Below are 17589 nucleotides of genomic sequence, written 5' to 3' on the forward strand. Positions count from 1 at the left end.
GGATTGGAGACATATAAACTCATTTTTATTCCAGAATAAAGCATCACAATGGGGAGCTATTCTGGAACTACTTTATTCCATAATAGTTATACTGGTCCATTTTCCCATGGAAACAAGGCCTTATTTCCAGGCCTGATTCTTGTTTTACACCAGTGTTAATGCATTACCTTTAGTGAATTTGCTTATAGAAGGCACAGAGTAGTTTTTTTGCAGAAGTTAATACTGATGGGGTCACATTAACTTTAACTAGACATTGTAAAGAAATTTCTGCACATTATGAGGAGGATACTATTGTGTTTGGTGGCCTAATCCAGCTCCCCCCTCCTCTTGGACACACCACCTAAAGCCCATATTGCCAAAAACATACTGTTTGTACATTCAGGGCTGCTTAGAAACCTCTCCCTCTTAAACATCTACCTACTACTGTAGCCAGTATTTGTGTGTATCTCACCCCTGTCCGATGCCAAAAACCAAAGGGGAAGTGATTTGTGTCTTACTTTCATATTAAAGCAAATAGAAAGATGCTTCCCAAGGAGACGTGTTCTTCTAGATGCTGATTAAAATAGCTTACACTTATGTATTGCTTTATATTTTAATTGCTTTACAAACCAGAAGTAATTAAACCTCCTAAAACATGTCAGGTATTGTAAAACTTGTGAGCATGTAGTATTATTTCTATTTTTGAAAAGTGTGAAAACTGATGCAGAGTTTAAAATGAAAAGACAATTTTTCATGGGATGATCCAAAAAACAGACAATGCAAATTAGTACCTACAGGACAATGCAAACAAAATTCTAAATCTTCATTGAAGAGTAATACTCCTTTCCTTTAATGTCTATTAAAAACCCTATCAGGACATTTAAATTGAAAGAAGTATAACATGGGAAGAGTGAAATCAGTGCCATCTGCTATCTTATCAACCCCTTTTAAACCACTAACGTTTCTAAACAAATTTCAGCATTATTATTTTAAAAATGCAGTTGCATTATGGTTTGTTTGTATATGTCTTTTTTAGGTAAGAGGACCCCCAGTTGCAGGAGCATTTAAAGAAAGACCAACAAAGCCTACAGCATTTCGCAAGTTTTATGAGCGAGGAGACTTCCCAATTGCCCTTGAGCATGATTCGAGAGGAAATAAAATAGCCTGGAAGGTAAGTCAGCGCACAGCTGTAACAGCCAGTTGCATTTATTGAAGTGACATATCTCATTGCCAAACAAAGTTGGCTTATAAGTAAATAAACTGGAGTAATTTCTTAGCAAATGGAAGATGGTGGAGGAGCTGTTTGAGAAAGGCCCCCTGAGTCAGCCATATACCTTGTCTAACAATTAAATTATATGTTGCAAAAAGGAAGATGACAGAGTTGCTTTGCCTGAGAGTATTGTCTCCTGCCCAATTCGTCTCTATTTCTATGAGGACCTGGCAACCCAGCCTATTTCAGGCAGTCCATCAAATGATAGAAGTAGCTAGATACAGTGAACAGCAGCCATTTATCTCCCCCAGATTTCACCTTCCTGCAGGACGCTTCCAAATGGAAGCTTTAATTACCTAAATGGATAGGTCAAGATTGCCTGCTCCCTGGAAATGCAGAGCAGAATACAAATGAAGGCAAATTCTCATTCCACGGCTGTACTCTCAGTATGCAGCATATGTCAGGCAGCGTAATCGCTGTCATACGTGCCCCTGTTAGAGGCTGACCTCCACTGCAGAAACCATTACGGCTCCGACATTTCTCTGACAAAAGGTTAATTGGCTTCAAAATAAATGTATTGCCTAATGACTCCATTCTAATGCGTCTGTGTTTCTCTTTAAAAGGCTCAGTGATGTTATTTGTAAAACTTGCCAATCTTCTAAGTAACTAGAGCAGGCTTTTAAATTTAATTTGAAAAATGAGTGCTGATCTTTAACCTGCTCCTGCTATTTAATTTATTTTTGTTATCAAAGAATTACTTAACTTTTTGTGTTATTTATTGGGCTAGAATAAGATTTTTCTGGAAACAGAATAATAGTTACACAGGGTGAGTGTGATGTACATGAGGAAAAATACATCAGATCTGTAGAATTTGAATTGTTCATGTTAAACATGGTCCTAATTTAAAAATATAGCTCTGTTAATTCAGTGAATGGAAGGGGGATTTCACAATACAGGGTTTGATCCTCCTCTCACTGACATAAATGGCAGCAGGATTAGGATTATAGTGTGGAAGTGAAAGTATGCTGTTTAATTACTGGTTATTTGGATATAGCTTTTTTACTTACCAGGCTATAAGTTGTTGTGAAGGCCAAGACTATAATAGGATTCAAAAAAGAACTAGATAAGTTAATGGAGGATAGGTTCATCAATGGCTATTAGCCAGGATGGGCAGGGATGGTGTCCCTACCCCAGGGGTGAAAGTAACATTATACACTTACCAGCACAGGAGCCTGGCTCTGGACCCCCAGAAGGGGCGGGGACTCGGGCGGTAGCGGTGGCCGGAGCCCCGGGCCCTTTTAAATTGCTAGCCCCAGGACAGCTGCCCATTTTGCTCCCCCGCCCCGGTCAGTGGCTTAGGAAGGCGGGGGTGGGGTGGGGTGGGAGGAAGGGACAATGACATTTAAGTGCTGCCCTGGCAGTGCTTTAACATTGGCTACATACGGGCCAGACCAGTGGACACTTTTTACTGGTACACCGGCCCGGCCCATACCAGCCCACTTTCACCCCTGCCCTAGGCTCTATTTGCCAGAAGCTGGGAATGGGCGACAGGGGATGGATCACTTGATGATTACTTGTTCTGTTCATTCCCTCTGGGGCACCTGGCATTGGCCACTGTCTGAAAACAGGATACTGGGCTAGATGGACCTTTGGTCTGACCCAGCATGGCCGTTATTATGTTCTTAGGGTCTTAAAAAGTGGGAAACATGGAACAGACTGTAACTTTATTTCATATAACTATTAAATCAATGCAGGGAAACAAGACATAGTTCTTGCAGCAAGGGGAACCTGCAGCCAACCTCTCAACCATAGCTTTTCCACATTCTCAGTGAAAACTAGGAGATTCCAACATCCCCTCTGACTGGTCCATGGATTGACTTGGCCATGCCAACTTCCAGGATTTATCTTATTCACTCTAAACTCATAAAGAGGACTAACTAGCCTTAAACTGCTCTTCAGCATTTTCTGCCACTGGGGGTCAGTGTCCTGAGATATTTCAATTTCTAACCGCATAACATTAAATTGAGAGATTCCAATCACTTTTACCCCATTTTAATTGCTACTTGGCCTACATATTCCCTCCTCTCAACCATCTTACTACTAGATGCTGCTAATGACTCCTTGGCTAGTAACCAAGACCCTTTGTGTACAGCGAACCTTCCAGGTAAATCTTAATGTCTAGAATAAAGAAGTTGTTCCCAATGTCTGAAAGGTGAATTGTGTTTGAATGGAATGGCCCTGGATAATCATAAGCTATGTTCAATGTGCCACGGTGCTGCAAACATAATCCAGGAAAGGCTTTCTCATTTCTCATAGTTCACAATGGCTCCCTCTCCCTCCAACCTCTGCAGTTGGACCATAATACAGTAATATGGTCAGCAAGAGGTAGGATTGCAATGTCATCCAGGCCCTTTCTGATATTCCTAATCCCTGTCTGATGACCAAATTATACCATTGAGTACTATGCAGTTTAAGCATACACTGAAAAATGGGTAAGGTGGAAGATGGGCTTTTTTTGGTTCCCACCTTACCTTACAAGGGGACCAGGTAGAGATCCTGGCAGTTGGGAGGATACCCACTATTGCAGGACTGTGGGCAGGATAAGGAGAATGGTGTTCATACACATGTTAATAGCTGTGGGGGTAGAGTTTATATTTTTCTCTTTGTTTTAAGACACAGACACATAGCTCAAATACAGACATACATCTGAATACTAATTTTCATCCATTATATTGACTTCTAAATCTGCCTAAATCATGAAGACAATGATCTAATATTTCTCAGTCAAAACCTTTGTTTTCCTTTAGAGAGTTTGCTAGAACTGCATTAATAAATGAAACTAGATGTTGCCTTTAATGATACAATGTTTGGAAGAGGTTTTTCTAGAAAATGTTTTATAGAAACTTCATTCTATTGCATTTATTTCCACGTATCATCTGGTTTTACTGAAACAAGGACAAGCAGAGAAAAAATAAATGATGTCACATTTATCGTAGATATTTTAGTCTGATATTACCACATAATATCACGGTTTTATTGTTTTTTCTTGTTCTGTTTATATGTGATGCATGTCATGGTTCATTTCACTTGTTAGCTTGTCTGTTCAGTGGTGCACAAGAGCTAATGCAAGGGGAGTCTCAAAAACGTGATTTGTTCTGACAAAGGAAAACACCTCAGGATGTTCTTCCTTCCCATGAAATATACAATATTTAATTTTCTAATAATTATTAAAACATGATGTAAAATAATTATAATTATGAGATATTAAAATAGTGAAAAAAATGTGTTGATCACTCAAGTATTCCATTAAGGCTGGGGTTAGACTCAACATGGTGGTCTTCAGTTAGCTGAAAAAAATCTGAGATTTATATAAAAACTAAGATCAGTGGTCTAACAATATGTATATAGAGGGGGTTTATTGTGTCTAGTAAGCAAACACAGACCTGCAAACACTTATACACATGCTAAACTTTAAGTATGTGATTAGTCCCATTTAGGGAGTTGTCTACACATGAAAGTTATTCTAGAATAAAGTAGGGTGTGAATTGAAAGCAGAATAACTATTCCATGTGTACATAAGCCCTGTGTGCAGAATTTGAGCCATAATTAGGACCTGATTTTCCTCTCATATGCACTGGTAGAGTTGTACTGGTTTGAGAACAGTATCAATGGAGGACTACAACTATCTAACATGTTTTTAAAGGTATTAAATCATCTCTAAAAAAGGTACTTAGTAGTGTTTAAAACTGTGTTAATAAAACCATGTTAGCTAATATGTTTTTAAAACACCACCTATTTTTCTAGTTTAGACTGGGCCCTGGAGGTTTGAATTCATCCCTTCCCTGGTAAAGTTCAAGTAAATGGGCTTAGTGCAGGGGAATATGCAGAAGTTTAGAGGAAATAAAACCCAGGAGTAAGTGTGGATTGAATGGCCCCTCCGAGCCATCTTATTTGGAGCTAGTTTCGAGATCTGCTTTGCCTGCACTTCCAGAAGGTTTATTCTGGATGTGTAGTTTGTTGAGTTGCCTTTTACCACTTATAATTTGCAATTTCACAATGGAAAATGAAAGGAGGTGTGCATTTTATGACTTTGAGGGGTTGTGACAATGTCTGATCTCTGTCTGATCAGCTGGAGACACAATACTATTCAGTGGATTTTTTCAGTAGAGGCCGAAGAAAGTTAGATTTTGCTACAACAAAGTTAACTCTTACTGTAGGTTTTTAAGTTTACCATAGCAAAGGGCATCTCCTTGGATGCTCCTGTAATATTGGGTATTGTGCTTCAAAGGCAGTCATATTAGACTCTTCTTTTTCTCTCCCCCCCTTCTCTTTTTTTATATTATTCAGATTTTTTTTCTTAAAAGGCTGTTTCCACCTGATAGAGGAAAACAGATAAATAAAATGTATTTATAATCTAGGGCTAGAAAAGTGCTCTATAAAAAAAATTTAAAAAATAATTGAACCAAGCTTGAAAGAATAACAAATAGACAAAGTACTAAGTAACTCCGGCAGCACCTCCCCCCCCCTCCCCCACATACATTTAAGAATAAAAAGTAATACCAATCTAAACAATCTTGGTTTACAAACTATAATCAGTTCCCCATCTAAAATAAGATAAGAACCTCTTAGTCATAGCATCTGCCTGCGTTTGTGGAAAATGGGCCCTTTCAAAGAAACTTGGTGTCTTTTATTGATGAGATTATAAAATTTGTTGATAAAAGTAACAGTTTTATGTAGTATATTTAAACTTCCATAGGGCAATTGACTTGGTACCACACAACATTCTGATTAAGAAACTAGAACCGTACAAAGTTAATATGGCACATATTAAATAGATTAAAAATTAGCTAAGTGATAGGTCTCAAAATGTAATTGTAAATGGGGAATGATCATCAAATGGGTGTGTTTCTAATGGAGTCCCACAGGGATCTATTCTTGGCACCACTCTATTTAACATTTTTATCAGTGACTTGGGAAGCAGTGATTCTGAAAAAAAGACTTGGGGGTCATGGTGGATAATCAGCTGAACATGAGCTCCTGGTATGATGCTGTGGCCAAAAGGGCTAATATAATCCTTGGCTCATAAACAAGGGAATATTGCATAGGTGTACAAAAGATATATTACCTCTGTATTTGGCACTGGAGTGATGGTTGTTGAATACTGTGTCCAGTTCTGGTGTCCACAATTCAGGAAGGATATTGATAAGTTTGGAGAGGGCTCAGAGAAGAGCCACGAGAATCATTAAAAGATTGGAAAACATGCCTGATTGTGACAGACTCCAGGAGCTCAATCTGTTTATTTTAACCAAGTGATGATTAAGTGGTTACTTGATCATGATGTCTAAGTACATATATGGAGATCAAACATTTGATAATAGGCTCTTCAATCTAGTAGACAAAAGTATAACGTGAACCATTGGCTGGAAGCTGAAGCTAGACAAATTCAGAATAGAAATAAGGCACACATTTTGAACAGTGTAGAATAATTTACGAAGGGTTGTGGTGAATTCTCCATTACTGGCAATTTTTATAGAAGTTTTTCTAAAAGATATGCTCTAGTTCAAACAGGAATTAATTCAGAAAAGTCCTATGGCCTTTGTTATGCAGGAGGTTAGATTAGATGATCACAGTGGTCCATTTGGCTTTATAATTTATGAATATTGGTGAAGTTATCCCTTTGTTATTCTCAGCAGTCAAACCTACACCCTGACTTGTTACTTATTTCCATGGAGGGAAAAGCGAGCCTTCATATTAATCACTTAGCTCTTTAGTTCATTTACCAGACAAGCCTGAGATTTTGATTGCAATCCAAGCAAAGTATCTACTCAGAATACTCTGGACTTTTTAATTCCCCTTCATGAAAACTTCTAACATCTGCATCCTGTGAGTTTCTTTGGCAACTGGCATATGGTCAATATAATATTTAGAAGTGCAAATTATGCCCTCAATTTACATATGTGCATTGACATTAGTTTTGAATGGAGTTGTACAGATAGTACTGTTAAATAAAAATGCATAAAAAAATTATAAACATTCATGTTTCAGGGCAGAAAGCCACCTATAACTGAGGGGTAGGAAAAAATCTTCATCTATGGGTAGGTTATTTCATAATTGTCCATGCTTTTTGCATCTTCCTCTGAAGCATCTAGTCCTGGCCACTGACATTTTGCTATGGTAATTCCATTATTATACAAAAAAGTTGTTACTGATAAACAGAAGACTTAATATTTTAGATCTTGATGACAATATTGCTGTTAATTTGGAGTTTGCAAGTAGTCAGAAGTGTGAACATTTAAAAAATGAATGTATTAAACTGTAGCAGTAATCTTCTGTAGGTATTGTGAATAGTTGTTTGGCAATCCTGCAGTTCTCTGGTAGCCTGTGTATATCACAATTTGATTTTAAAGTTTAGTAATATGTTCTTGCACACAATTTCATATAGAGCTCTGAATAATAAATGCTCATAGCTCAGGTCTGACAATATACATTCCTGAATTTAAAAAAGTCAGAATCCAATTAAACCTTGGACAAGGAAAGTTGATAAAACCAAAGAAGTATTTCTGAAGAATTATTAAGGATACATTTTAAATACACTCTCAGTATATCCCAGAGATAGTCCCCAGAATGTCTGGAAAATCAGGATTATTTAGGTGGTAAAGGTTAATTATAAAAATCATAATGCTCTGAAAAGGAAAAGAAATAATAATTCTTCAAAACAATTTTAGCATTTTCAAAAGAATGGAAACCAATTTCAAGGTTAGCAAACTTTTTTGTGCAGCAAAAACAGGAAGGTAGGCCTGGTCTATGTTTCCTAGCATAGCTATGTCGGTTAGGGATATGATTTTTGCTGACACAGCTATGCGAACAAAAGCCCTAGTATAGATGCAGTTTCATGGGCAAAGGTACTTTTGCCAGCATGTTTTATTTCACTGGGGAAACTGGTATAAGCTATACCAGTAAAATAACTTTTTTACTGGTATATACGGCATCTACACCAGGAGGGTTTACTGATATAGCTATACCAGCAAAACTTTTTAAGAATAGACAAGGCTGTAGGTAAAAGAAGAATGACTGGTGTTTCTATTAGCTTCTAGTGGGTGATAGTGTTTTATTTTTCTTAGCTTCTATTAATCAGAAAAAGCATGTATGGAAACCTACATCGAATTCTTGTATTGAATCTGGATTGTGCACACAGCCTTCCATCACAAAGTTGACTAGGCCATGGAGGCCTTTTTCTTTTTGAGGAAGGTAGAACACGGGAGGAGACTCATGTAAATGAGTATCCTATCCTCATTTTTGTTCTCACTTTCCATTGAATCAGTGACCCCCTGGCATATAGTCACAAAAGAGATGGTGTTGTGACTGATTCAGAGCTTTTATTATTATGTTGGTACGTATCCTGGACTGGGGGAAAGTGCAGAAGGAGTAGTTTTCTTCTTAACAGTACTTGTTTTTCTGCCAAAGATTATCCTCTTCCCTTCAGTTGAGAGTAAAATGCTTTGAATATTTTTAAATTTGGTAATTATTTTGGATGATATTGATCAACATAAATCAGTACTTACTGACTCTGCATATACCTTACTCCCAAATGTTGTTTTAAATTCATTTATGAAATGCATTTCAAAATTCAAACCACTTAAAAGCCAGTAAAAAAATATAGCAATGAGTTCATTTCCATAAAAACAGTCTCGCTGCCAGGCTCATTTGTTGTAATTTTGTAAAGTCAGATTTTTGGCAACAAATAGGACATATTGACTGCAAGAGAACGTCTTTTTTGAAAATAAAATATAGATATAAATTTAAAATATAGATATAAATTTGCTCCTTCTTCCATTCCTTCATAAGCAGTATTTAACATTTTTATTAATAAAAGATGCTAAAAGGGGCATATTATTAGGTTAAAAACCAGGAACAATGTCGTATGGATTGAAAACTGGCTGAAAGATAATATGCAAAGAGAAGTGACAAATGGCAGTATATCAAGATTGGGCCATGTAACTAGTGGGTACCACAGAAACTGATATTAATTCTTTTTTATTTATCATTTTCATAAGTGATCTAGAAGAAGTAAACTGTAAAATAGTGAAACTTCAAGATTATATTAAATTGGATGGATCTGCAAATACCAGTGAGCATAGAAATAACACACAGTAATCTAGAGAGATTAAAAACATCAGCAGATAATATGAAAATAAATTATTGGAAAATTGAATACTAAATAATGTATTTGGGGGGAAATAGTCTGCACACATATTCAGCTGAAGGAGAAAGGTGAAAAGCAGGTATGCTAAAAAACTCACCCAACTGTAGTAGCGATAGTGCATAGAAAATTTAGACATATGCAATTTGATATAGCAGCAAAAAAGACAATTCAGTTTTGGGCTAGAAACACAGCAATAGTTCTCTTCAGTTAGGCAAATTGTTATTTAAAACTAAGAAGCCTACTGTATCGACTTTCTGATATCAATGCAATATAGATGAATACCACTTATCATCCTATATGGCTGTGATGCTAGTTTGCTATTTTTCAGCTAATCAGTCTCAAAGTGCTATCATCTCTGATATGCATGTGAGCTTTTCCGAGAATTCCAAAAATTCAAACCACAGTTCCAGTCTCTTGCTTCAGTCTCTTGGCTTCTTTGCCTTCAGGTTTCTGATTTTAAAAAATGCAGACAGTTTACCACATAAGCTTGATTCTCACTTAAATAAAAGTCTCTTTACACCAGTCTGACAGTATAAGGTGGATGTAAATTACATTTACACTTACTTTAAAGCCCTTTTGCACTGCCAGAATATTGTAAAGGGGCCTTAGAATGGATAAGCATGCACACACTGATTTCATTTAGGGCCAGGATTTCACCCTGAGTGCCTATTGGCCTCTCCCTCCCTCATCCCCCCCCCCCCCCCGCCCCGGTTGTATAAAAAGGCTTTTCCTGCTGATATGTTAATTTATGAATTCACTGATGATATTCAGTGGAGTCCACTTCTGGTCAGCTCAACTGTAAGACATAATGTCCTGAGTCACAGAAGTCAAAATGAAGCGATCAGCATTCCTTTTGATAATTGTAAACTAAAATATATTACTAGCAGCTAGGAATGGTCAGTTATCTATCATTATATTTAGTACTTATATAGTTGTGTTTTGTCTCCAAGCACTTTACAAACATTAACTTTCACAACAGTGGATGCTTTTAGCAAATTTTGCCCTAAATAACTTGCACAGTACCAGATGGGGTCATTGAAAGAATTAGGATTCTAGGCTCCCAGAATCAGGGTTTTCAGCTGTTGGTATTATAATTTATACCAGTATTCCAGATAAAAGTGGTCTTTTCAAATCTTAGTTTTAAAAATAGTCTAGTGTTCTCACTAAATATACTAAAAATAGGTTTTCAAACAGATAATCAAAGTTTTCAAAAATGTGCATAATTTAATTGGATGCTTTAAGTATTTATTAAAATTTCGACAGAAGTGGATGTACAAACACCTACAATTTTGTGGTGACTCATCACTTGCTTAATATATGAAGAGCTTTCATAATTTTACTCCTTTTCAGTTCTTTTTACTTCTGGAAGGATACTTCTTTGCATGTCTTGGTGGATTTGCTATTCATGGAGTGAAAGATGGAAAACTATATCAAAACAAAGTGTTTTCACTGACATAACTGATAATTTCATAGAGTACTCTAGAATTTGAAATAATTATTTAGCTTAATATGCCTGGTTCTATTTTCTTATCAGTTTTTTTAAAAACTATATTTTAAAATGGCACAGTATCAGTGAAACAGTAAATTATATAATGAATATGAGAGACATCATTGCACTCTTCTTCGCCACTTGTGGCTCACTTTTGTGAGGCATCCATTATTGATTCAGTTTACCATAATTCACTGTTCTTTTCCTTTCCATTTCTTTCATTTTTATAATTCAAAAATGTGATAAACTTTTTCTCTTCCCTCCTCAAATAAAGTGACATGCACATTTCTTAACAGGATAATTTGTTTCCTTTAAAGAGTAAAGGATGTTGTCCCAGAGTTCCTTTTTCTTTTAATAACAGTAAGTGCTAGAATTTGAATGCCAGTCTTCAGTAGGAGTCTAAAACAGGCCTTGCAAAGAAAAGTGACAGTTTACCTGATTTCTGTAATACAAAGCTGCCATATTTCAATTATTAATTCTTCTGTGATTAATTAATAGTCACAGCTTATCCTAGGATTCTAGAAAATGGTAATCTTGTGACAGCTAATTTACTATTCCTCTTTTTTTCTCCATACACAATTAAAGCCATCCCTTTATTTGATGTAAATTGCTGTCTTTTGAAAGTCTACTGAATGAAAACCCAGCCATGTATCAGAAATAACTTTAATTTAAATGTGCTAAATGACCTCCGAAAGCTTGATGAAAGATTTTCTGCTGAATGGGCTGGTGCTCCCTGCCTGTATAATTTATGTGAGAAATTAGTGCGAATAGTTCACTTTTATGAAGCAGTGCTGCTTGTAGCAAGCCTGCAGAAACAATTTTCCCCCAAGCCTCCATCTGTTCTTCAAACCAGGGCATATGCCATCTCATCGAGCTTGAAAGTCAACTGATTTATAGCTCTTGAAAAGTGCATAGATTGAAAAGAAAGGTCGACTGCTGTTATGTGACAATGATTTGTTGGGCACTTGGATAAAGACAATTCACATTACTATGGACCCAAAGGGAAACAAGTGATGTTGTAAGCTTCAAAAGTTGGTAGATTGACAATCAGGAGGAAAACAAATTGCTCCTCCTCTTTGACTTAAACAACTACCTCTCTTCAAAAAAGGGAGGGTGTTCAGAAGGTGAGGGAAGGCAACATAGCCAAGATATTTTATTATCACCGTGTTTCAGACAGAATAGTCTTTTTTTTTTTCCCCCAGCTACAAAGGTTGTCCTCTAGAAGTGTCAGAGCTCGTTGCACTTTAATCTTTAAACTGTAAGCAGAAACATCAGTCTTAAAAGCGCTTGTTGCTGCTTGTCAGAAAGTTCCGTTCAGTGGCACAAACATGGCTTTGATGAATTTTCTGTATCTGCACTGAAGGTGAATCCACAGCCCTGTCCCAATTAGTAATTTAATGAATAGCTCATTCTCTGTCCCATCACTTATGATTCCCCTTCCCTTTACTCAAGGACTACAAAGAGCTAAATCTGTGTGGCAGGTGACAAATCAAATCAAATTGACAACTTGACCATAAGAAAATCAATGTGTTTGATGTTTTCATTTATGTTAGTGAAACACTGTGTATCTTCTGATGTGAGGCTTGGAGACAGATAGTGAATTCTCAGATCCATTTTCTTTTATCACACTTGTAATTTTTTTTATTTCAACCATCAACCAAAAAGCGAGAAACAGTGTTCAAATGCATAAAATATTTTAGCTACGAAAAGTAAATATAATTAGTGCAGAGAAAACTTTTTAATGTGAAAATTATGGGACAGATCTTGACTTAGAAAAGTACCAAGAGACAAAAGAAAAGCATATGTAAGCAGGGAAACTAATTGTCTTCCACACATATGAAATACTACTTTCATTTTGTAGTTGGGGTCTCTTAAAGAGTTGTAAGAGAAGTCTGGCATTGTAACTGCTTACATATTACTGGAAAAGCCTATTAGAGTCTACAGTTATGAGGTGTTATATAACCATGTCTATCCTGACCTGACTGACTTAGACACTGATAATTTTCTAATGTTCTGCTTAGTATAGCTCAGTCAAGAAGAGCCCAGAAGGGCAGATTGAGTAGGTCATATTCTGAATGTTTCCAATTATATAAAATAGATTTTCTCAAGGCCATCACCAATGCCACTGTATGATATAACAGAAATAAAACTATATAAATAAAATAATACAGACATCATATAATTTGCCTTTATAAAATGGGCCTTTTGAAAAGCAGAATCTGACTGGCTATTGAAACTTCAGGTTGTGTGAGTATTCCCTATTTCATGGAACAAAGTTCAATGTGTCTTTTCTTGCTGCAAACATATTATGTCCCAAAAATATATTAATATAATAACTCCATTTTTGGAAGTGTTATACTGAATACACATACTTCTCATGTGGCCAGATCAAAGGCCCTTAGCCTTTTATCTACAGCTTTGCCAAACCCGCTAGGCATTTTTTTTACTCTGCTTTATTTATTTTTTATCCAATATATTTATTATACCTCTACCCTGATATAATTCGACCCGATATAACACGAATTTGGATATAACTCGGTAAAACAGTGCTCCCGGGGGGGAGGGGGGAAGGACTGCACGCTCCAGTGGATCAAAGCAAGTTTCACCTATAACGCGGTAAGATTATTTGGCTCCTGAGGACAGTGTTATATCAGGGTAGAGGTGTATATCGATGTTTCTTTATTATAATGGAGCAATTTTTGAAGATGTAGTCTGTATTATTTTCTGCATGGCAGCATTCCTATGTAATAACAGTCCCAGATGTGCTAGGCTCTTTGTCTTGTGGACGAAGTAAATTTCTTCTTTAAGTTTTAAGGGAAACAGTCGCCTATTGCCATCCAATTGTTGCACATAATGCTTGGGTAACAGCTGCTTATAGGGAATCTTAAAATTCAGCTTCATGCTCACTAAGAGGCAGAATCTCCGGGTTGTTAATTTTCTTTTCTGTGACTTGCTGTAGTATCAGACAGAAAAAATATGTTTTGTTTGTTTATTAAAGATACATTGTATATTAAATATACATTGTATATTAAAGATACATTATTAAAGTTTATGGCTCAAATAAATTTGTTAGTCTCTAAGGTGCCACAAGTACTCCTTTTCTTTTTGCAAATACAGACTAACACGGCTGCTACTCTGAAACCTGTCTTAATTCCTATAGTTAGCTTCTAGTTAGTTAGTTAGATTCTTAGTTTTATTGGTTTCTGCCCATTGGCACAACAACAAAAACTCTCCCCCAACTTATTAGCTTAATAGATGAGGTCTTTGAGCCCACATGCTGCCTCTTGACACCAGACCCGCACTGAACATGGTGAGCCATTCCTGTCAACAACAGATGCTCTAAGATGCTTGGAAGAAGTGTATATACCACATAAGTGGTGTATATGCTGCTCCTTTTCTCTCCCAAAGAACAGGTAGTCTCTCATCTGAAGCTGTTTCTCCTTGAGTGCCCCTTGAGGACTTTGTCAGCTCCTGAGTGTGAGAAGCCTACCTGACTGGATCTTAATGTTTCTGAGTTCTCTGGTAAAATGACAGTCTATTCCAGGATCCATTCGGTGTCAAGGAAGTCCCACTCCTCCACCACAGAGTTGCCCAGAGCTTCCTTTGTATCTTCAGCTTCATCCTCAGAGGAGAGGGGCTGCAAAGAGCACTAATCCCAAGGTGAGTAGAAACACAAGTCTCCACAATAATCACCAAGCAGATTCAATGTAGGAGGCAGTTCAAGACCCAGAATGGATTCCACTGACACCTCAGCACTGAGTTACCACCATAAGACCCTTACTTAGCTTCTTTATGTTGCTGACATACCAGTACCAGTGACGGTAGACTGAAGATCTCAGCACCAACACAACTAGCACCAAAGACCGTGGTACCAGAGCTTCCATCACACAAACGTACTATTCTGGTATTGACCTTGAAGATTCTGGTAACAAAGGATTGTGGCCAAGACTCCTTAGGAAAATCAGATATAATATAGCTCTGATAATACTGGTAGTCCCAGCATGACCCATGCAGTTTTGGTACTCCAACCTCATGAACCTGTCAATAAGGCCATGCTCCTACCATGCATGAGGGGATCACAAAATTGGAGGGACAAATTCTGCATCTGGAGCTTGCTTACCTTCATCTTGCTGCTTAGATGCTGGCTGTCTGACATCTGCTGATCGATCTTGCTCCATGGCAGTTCAATATATTGTAGCTTGCTGGAGAAAGGAGTTCACTAGACTCACGTATGCTGCTAAATGGAAGAGGTTGCTTTGGAGAATCAGCTATCCCCTTTGGTAGCTCCACTTCCTGCCATTCTCGACTATCTGCTTTTCTTAAAGCACTCCGAGATCTCTGTTAGCTCCATTAGAATGCTATGTTAGCTATCTCCACTCCTCACCCCCAGTGGAAGGCCACACCATCTTCTTCTAGCCAACTGTGGCTTAATTTCTCAAGTGGCTTATTCATGCCTTCCTGATGGTAGGGTGACCAAACTACAAGTGTGAACAATTGGGATGGGGGTGGGGGATAAGAAGCACCTATAGAAGAAAATGCCCCAAATATCGGGACTGTCCCTATAAAATAGGGACATCTGGGCACCCTACCTGATGAGAGAGACAGTGGCCTCCTGGAACCTCAACATTGTTTTAACAGATTTGATGGGTCCTCCCTTTGAACTGCTGGCATCCTGTTCTTTGAATCACCTTTCTTGTGACCATTACCTCAGCCAGAAGAATAGAGGATATTCAAGACCTTATGGTAGGGCCTCCTTGCACATGATTCCACAAGAACAAAGTGACTCTGACACCCCACCCAAGGTTTCTTCTAAAGTGGTTTCTAATTTTCACCATAACCAGATAATTCACCTTTTGCCTTCTTTGCTCAGCCTCACTTGGGGAGAAGCCAAACTTCAGAAGTTGGACATTGTTGGGTGCTACTCATACTATCTGGACAGAATGAAGCTGTTCAGAAATTCTCCTAGCCTGTTCCTAGCATTAACCAACAGACTAAAAGGGGCTACCTACCTCCACTCAAAGACTGTCAAAATGACTCTTGAACTGTGTTAAGGCATGCTGTGAGATGGCTCACTTAGGCCCACCTGGGAAGTTTAGGGCTCATTCCTCCACAGCCGAGGAAGGCTTTGCTGCACTTCTGTGAGGCATCCTAATTTCAGTGATTTGTAAATCTGCTACCTGTAGTTCAGTTCACACCTTCACTTAGCACTGCTCCTTATTAGAGGGCTCCAGAACCAACAATTGCTTTGGTGAAGTTGTCCTGCAGTCATCATTCCAGTAGATCATAGGGAAGGGGGCAGAAACTGGCCTGTCTACAGCACATCTCCCCGGTTAGCTTTGGGAATTTGGGTTTGCCACAAATATAAAGATTACTCCACTCATCCTTCAAGAGGGACAGCAAATTTACTTGTTTTGAGTTCTCCCCTTCATACTTTTGAGTGGTGGGTTCAGTTCAAAATCAATTATAATCTGGCACTTTTACAACTACTAAGATGGAACTCTCATGGTATTTTTAAGGTGAAGAATGGGAAAGCTACATCTCATTCTTGTTTTCAGTCTGAGAAAACAAGGGAAAAAAAACCTTGAAAGAAATGTACTACACATCTCTTTGCTTCTTGCTTCTGCTGTCTGAGCTTAGTTTAGGTATGTTTGGATTCCTTTCTATGCTTTTCTCTCTCCAGGCATCACTCATCTAGCTATAGTAACAATCCTCAAATTCAAAATCCAGGAAATTGAGAAAATAATTTCCAAACTTCTCCACGTTTTGTAGATAAAAGTTATCATTTTCACTTAACAGAAAGAATCTGGGAGTTTATTCTGTTTATTTTAAACCAGTAAACTATGGAATTGTATCCAGTTTTCAACTTGAATTCATTCAGTTCATTCATTAAAAAGAAATTTTTCAAAATGAAGACATGCAGATCAGCAGATATTCCCGAAGAGGTTTTTTTAGATACTTACTTATTTGCGTGTGTCAGTCAAGAAATTTCATACCAGTATCTAAGCCTTTCTAGCAACCCAACTATGCTACTTGCATGCCTCTCTTTCATTAATGTTTCATATCATATTGAATGTCCTGGTGGTATGGGTGGCACCTATGACAGGACAAAATGAATGTACCAGCCTATCTGAAGGGTTTTTTAATAAAAACCTTTTGCCTCTAGTCATCTCAGGAGACCTCTTGCCTCCCATCACTGCAGCTCATAGTAAACAAGGTAGCATTTAAGCTTTCTTGTCAACAGAGTTACAAATAATTAGAAAAGTGAATCTCTTCACTATCAAGAAGCATAAAAACCCTAAAGTTATTCAGAAACCAGGGGCCAACTGAACCAGTGTGTGGGGAAAGCCTCAAGTATCAGAGGGATAGCCATGTTAGTCTGGATCTGTAAAAGCGGCAAAGAGTCCTGTGGCACCTTATAGACTAACGGACATATTGGAGCATAAGCTTTAGTGGGTGAATTCACCCACGAAATGGGTGAGTTGGGTATTCACCCATGAAAGCTTATGCTCCAATATGTCCGTTAGTCTATAAGGTGCCACAGGACTCTTTGCCACTTTTGGGGAAAGCCTGTGATCGGAATACCATCTAGTCTCTTCCTCTGATACACAAAGCTCTTAAAGATTAGAAATGGTAAGACAAAAGCAATTCTTTTTACTGCAATGTGACTAGATGTTTATGGTTTATAGATTGTTTTTTCATTTTATTTAA

The 17589-nt window shown here is 37.6% G+C and overlaps 1 protein-coding gene across 6 annotated transcripts in view; it reads left to right on the forward strand.

Annotated features, from left to right (window-relative positions):
* The window catches only part of PACRG (parkin coregulated), a 496005-nt gene that overhangs the window by 164405 nt on the left and 314011 nt on the right, over positions 1-17589 (forward strand). For all 6 annotated transcript variants that reach the window (XM_073337861.1, XM_073337862.1, XM_073337863.1 and 3 more), the window contains exon 3: positions 1016-1150. In XM_073337861.1, the coding sequence (XP_073193962.1) occupies positions 1016-1150 (135 nt within the window). The remainder of the gene's footprint in view (positions 1-1015; positions 1151-17589) is intronic.

The sequence above is a fragment of the Lepidochelys kempii genome, chromosome 3 (assembly GCF_965140265.1).
Source record: "Lepidochelys kempii isolate rLepKem1 chromosome 3, rLepKem1.hap2, whole genome shotgun sequence".
In the NCBI taxonomy this organism is placed as follows: Eukaryota; Metazoa; Chordata; order Testudines; family Cheloniidae; genus Lepidochelys; species Lepidochelys kempii.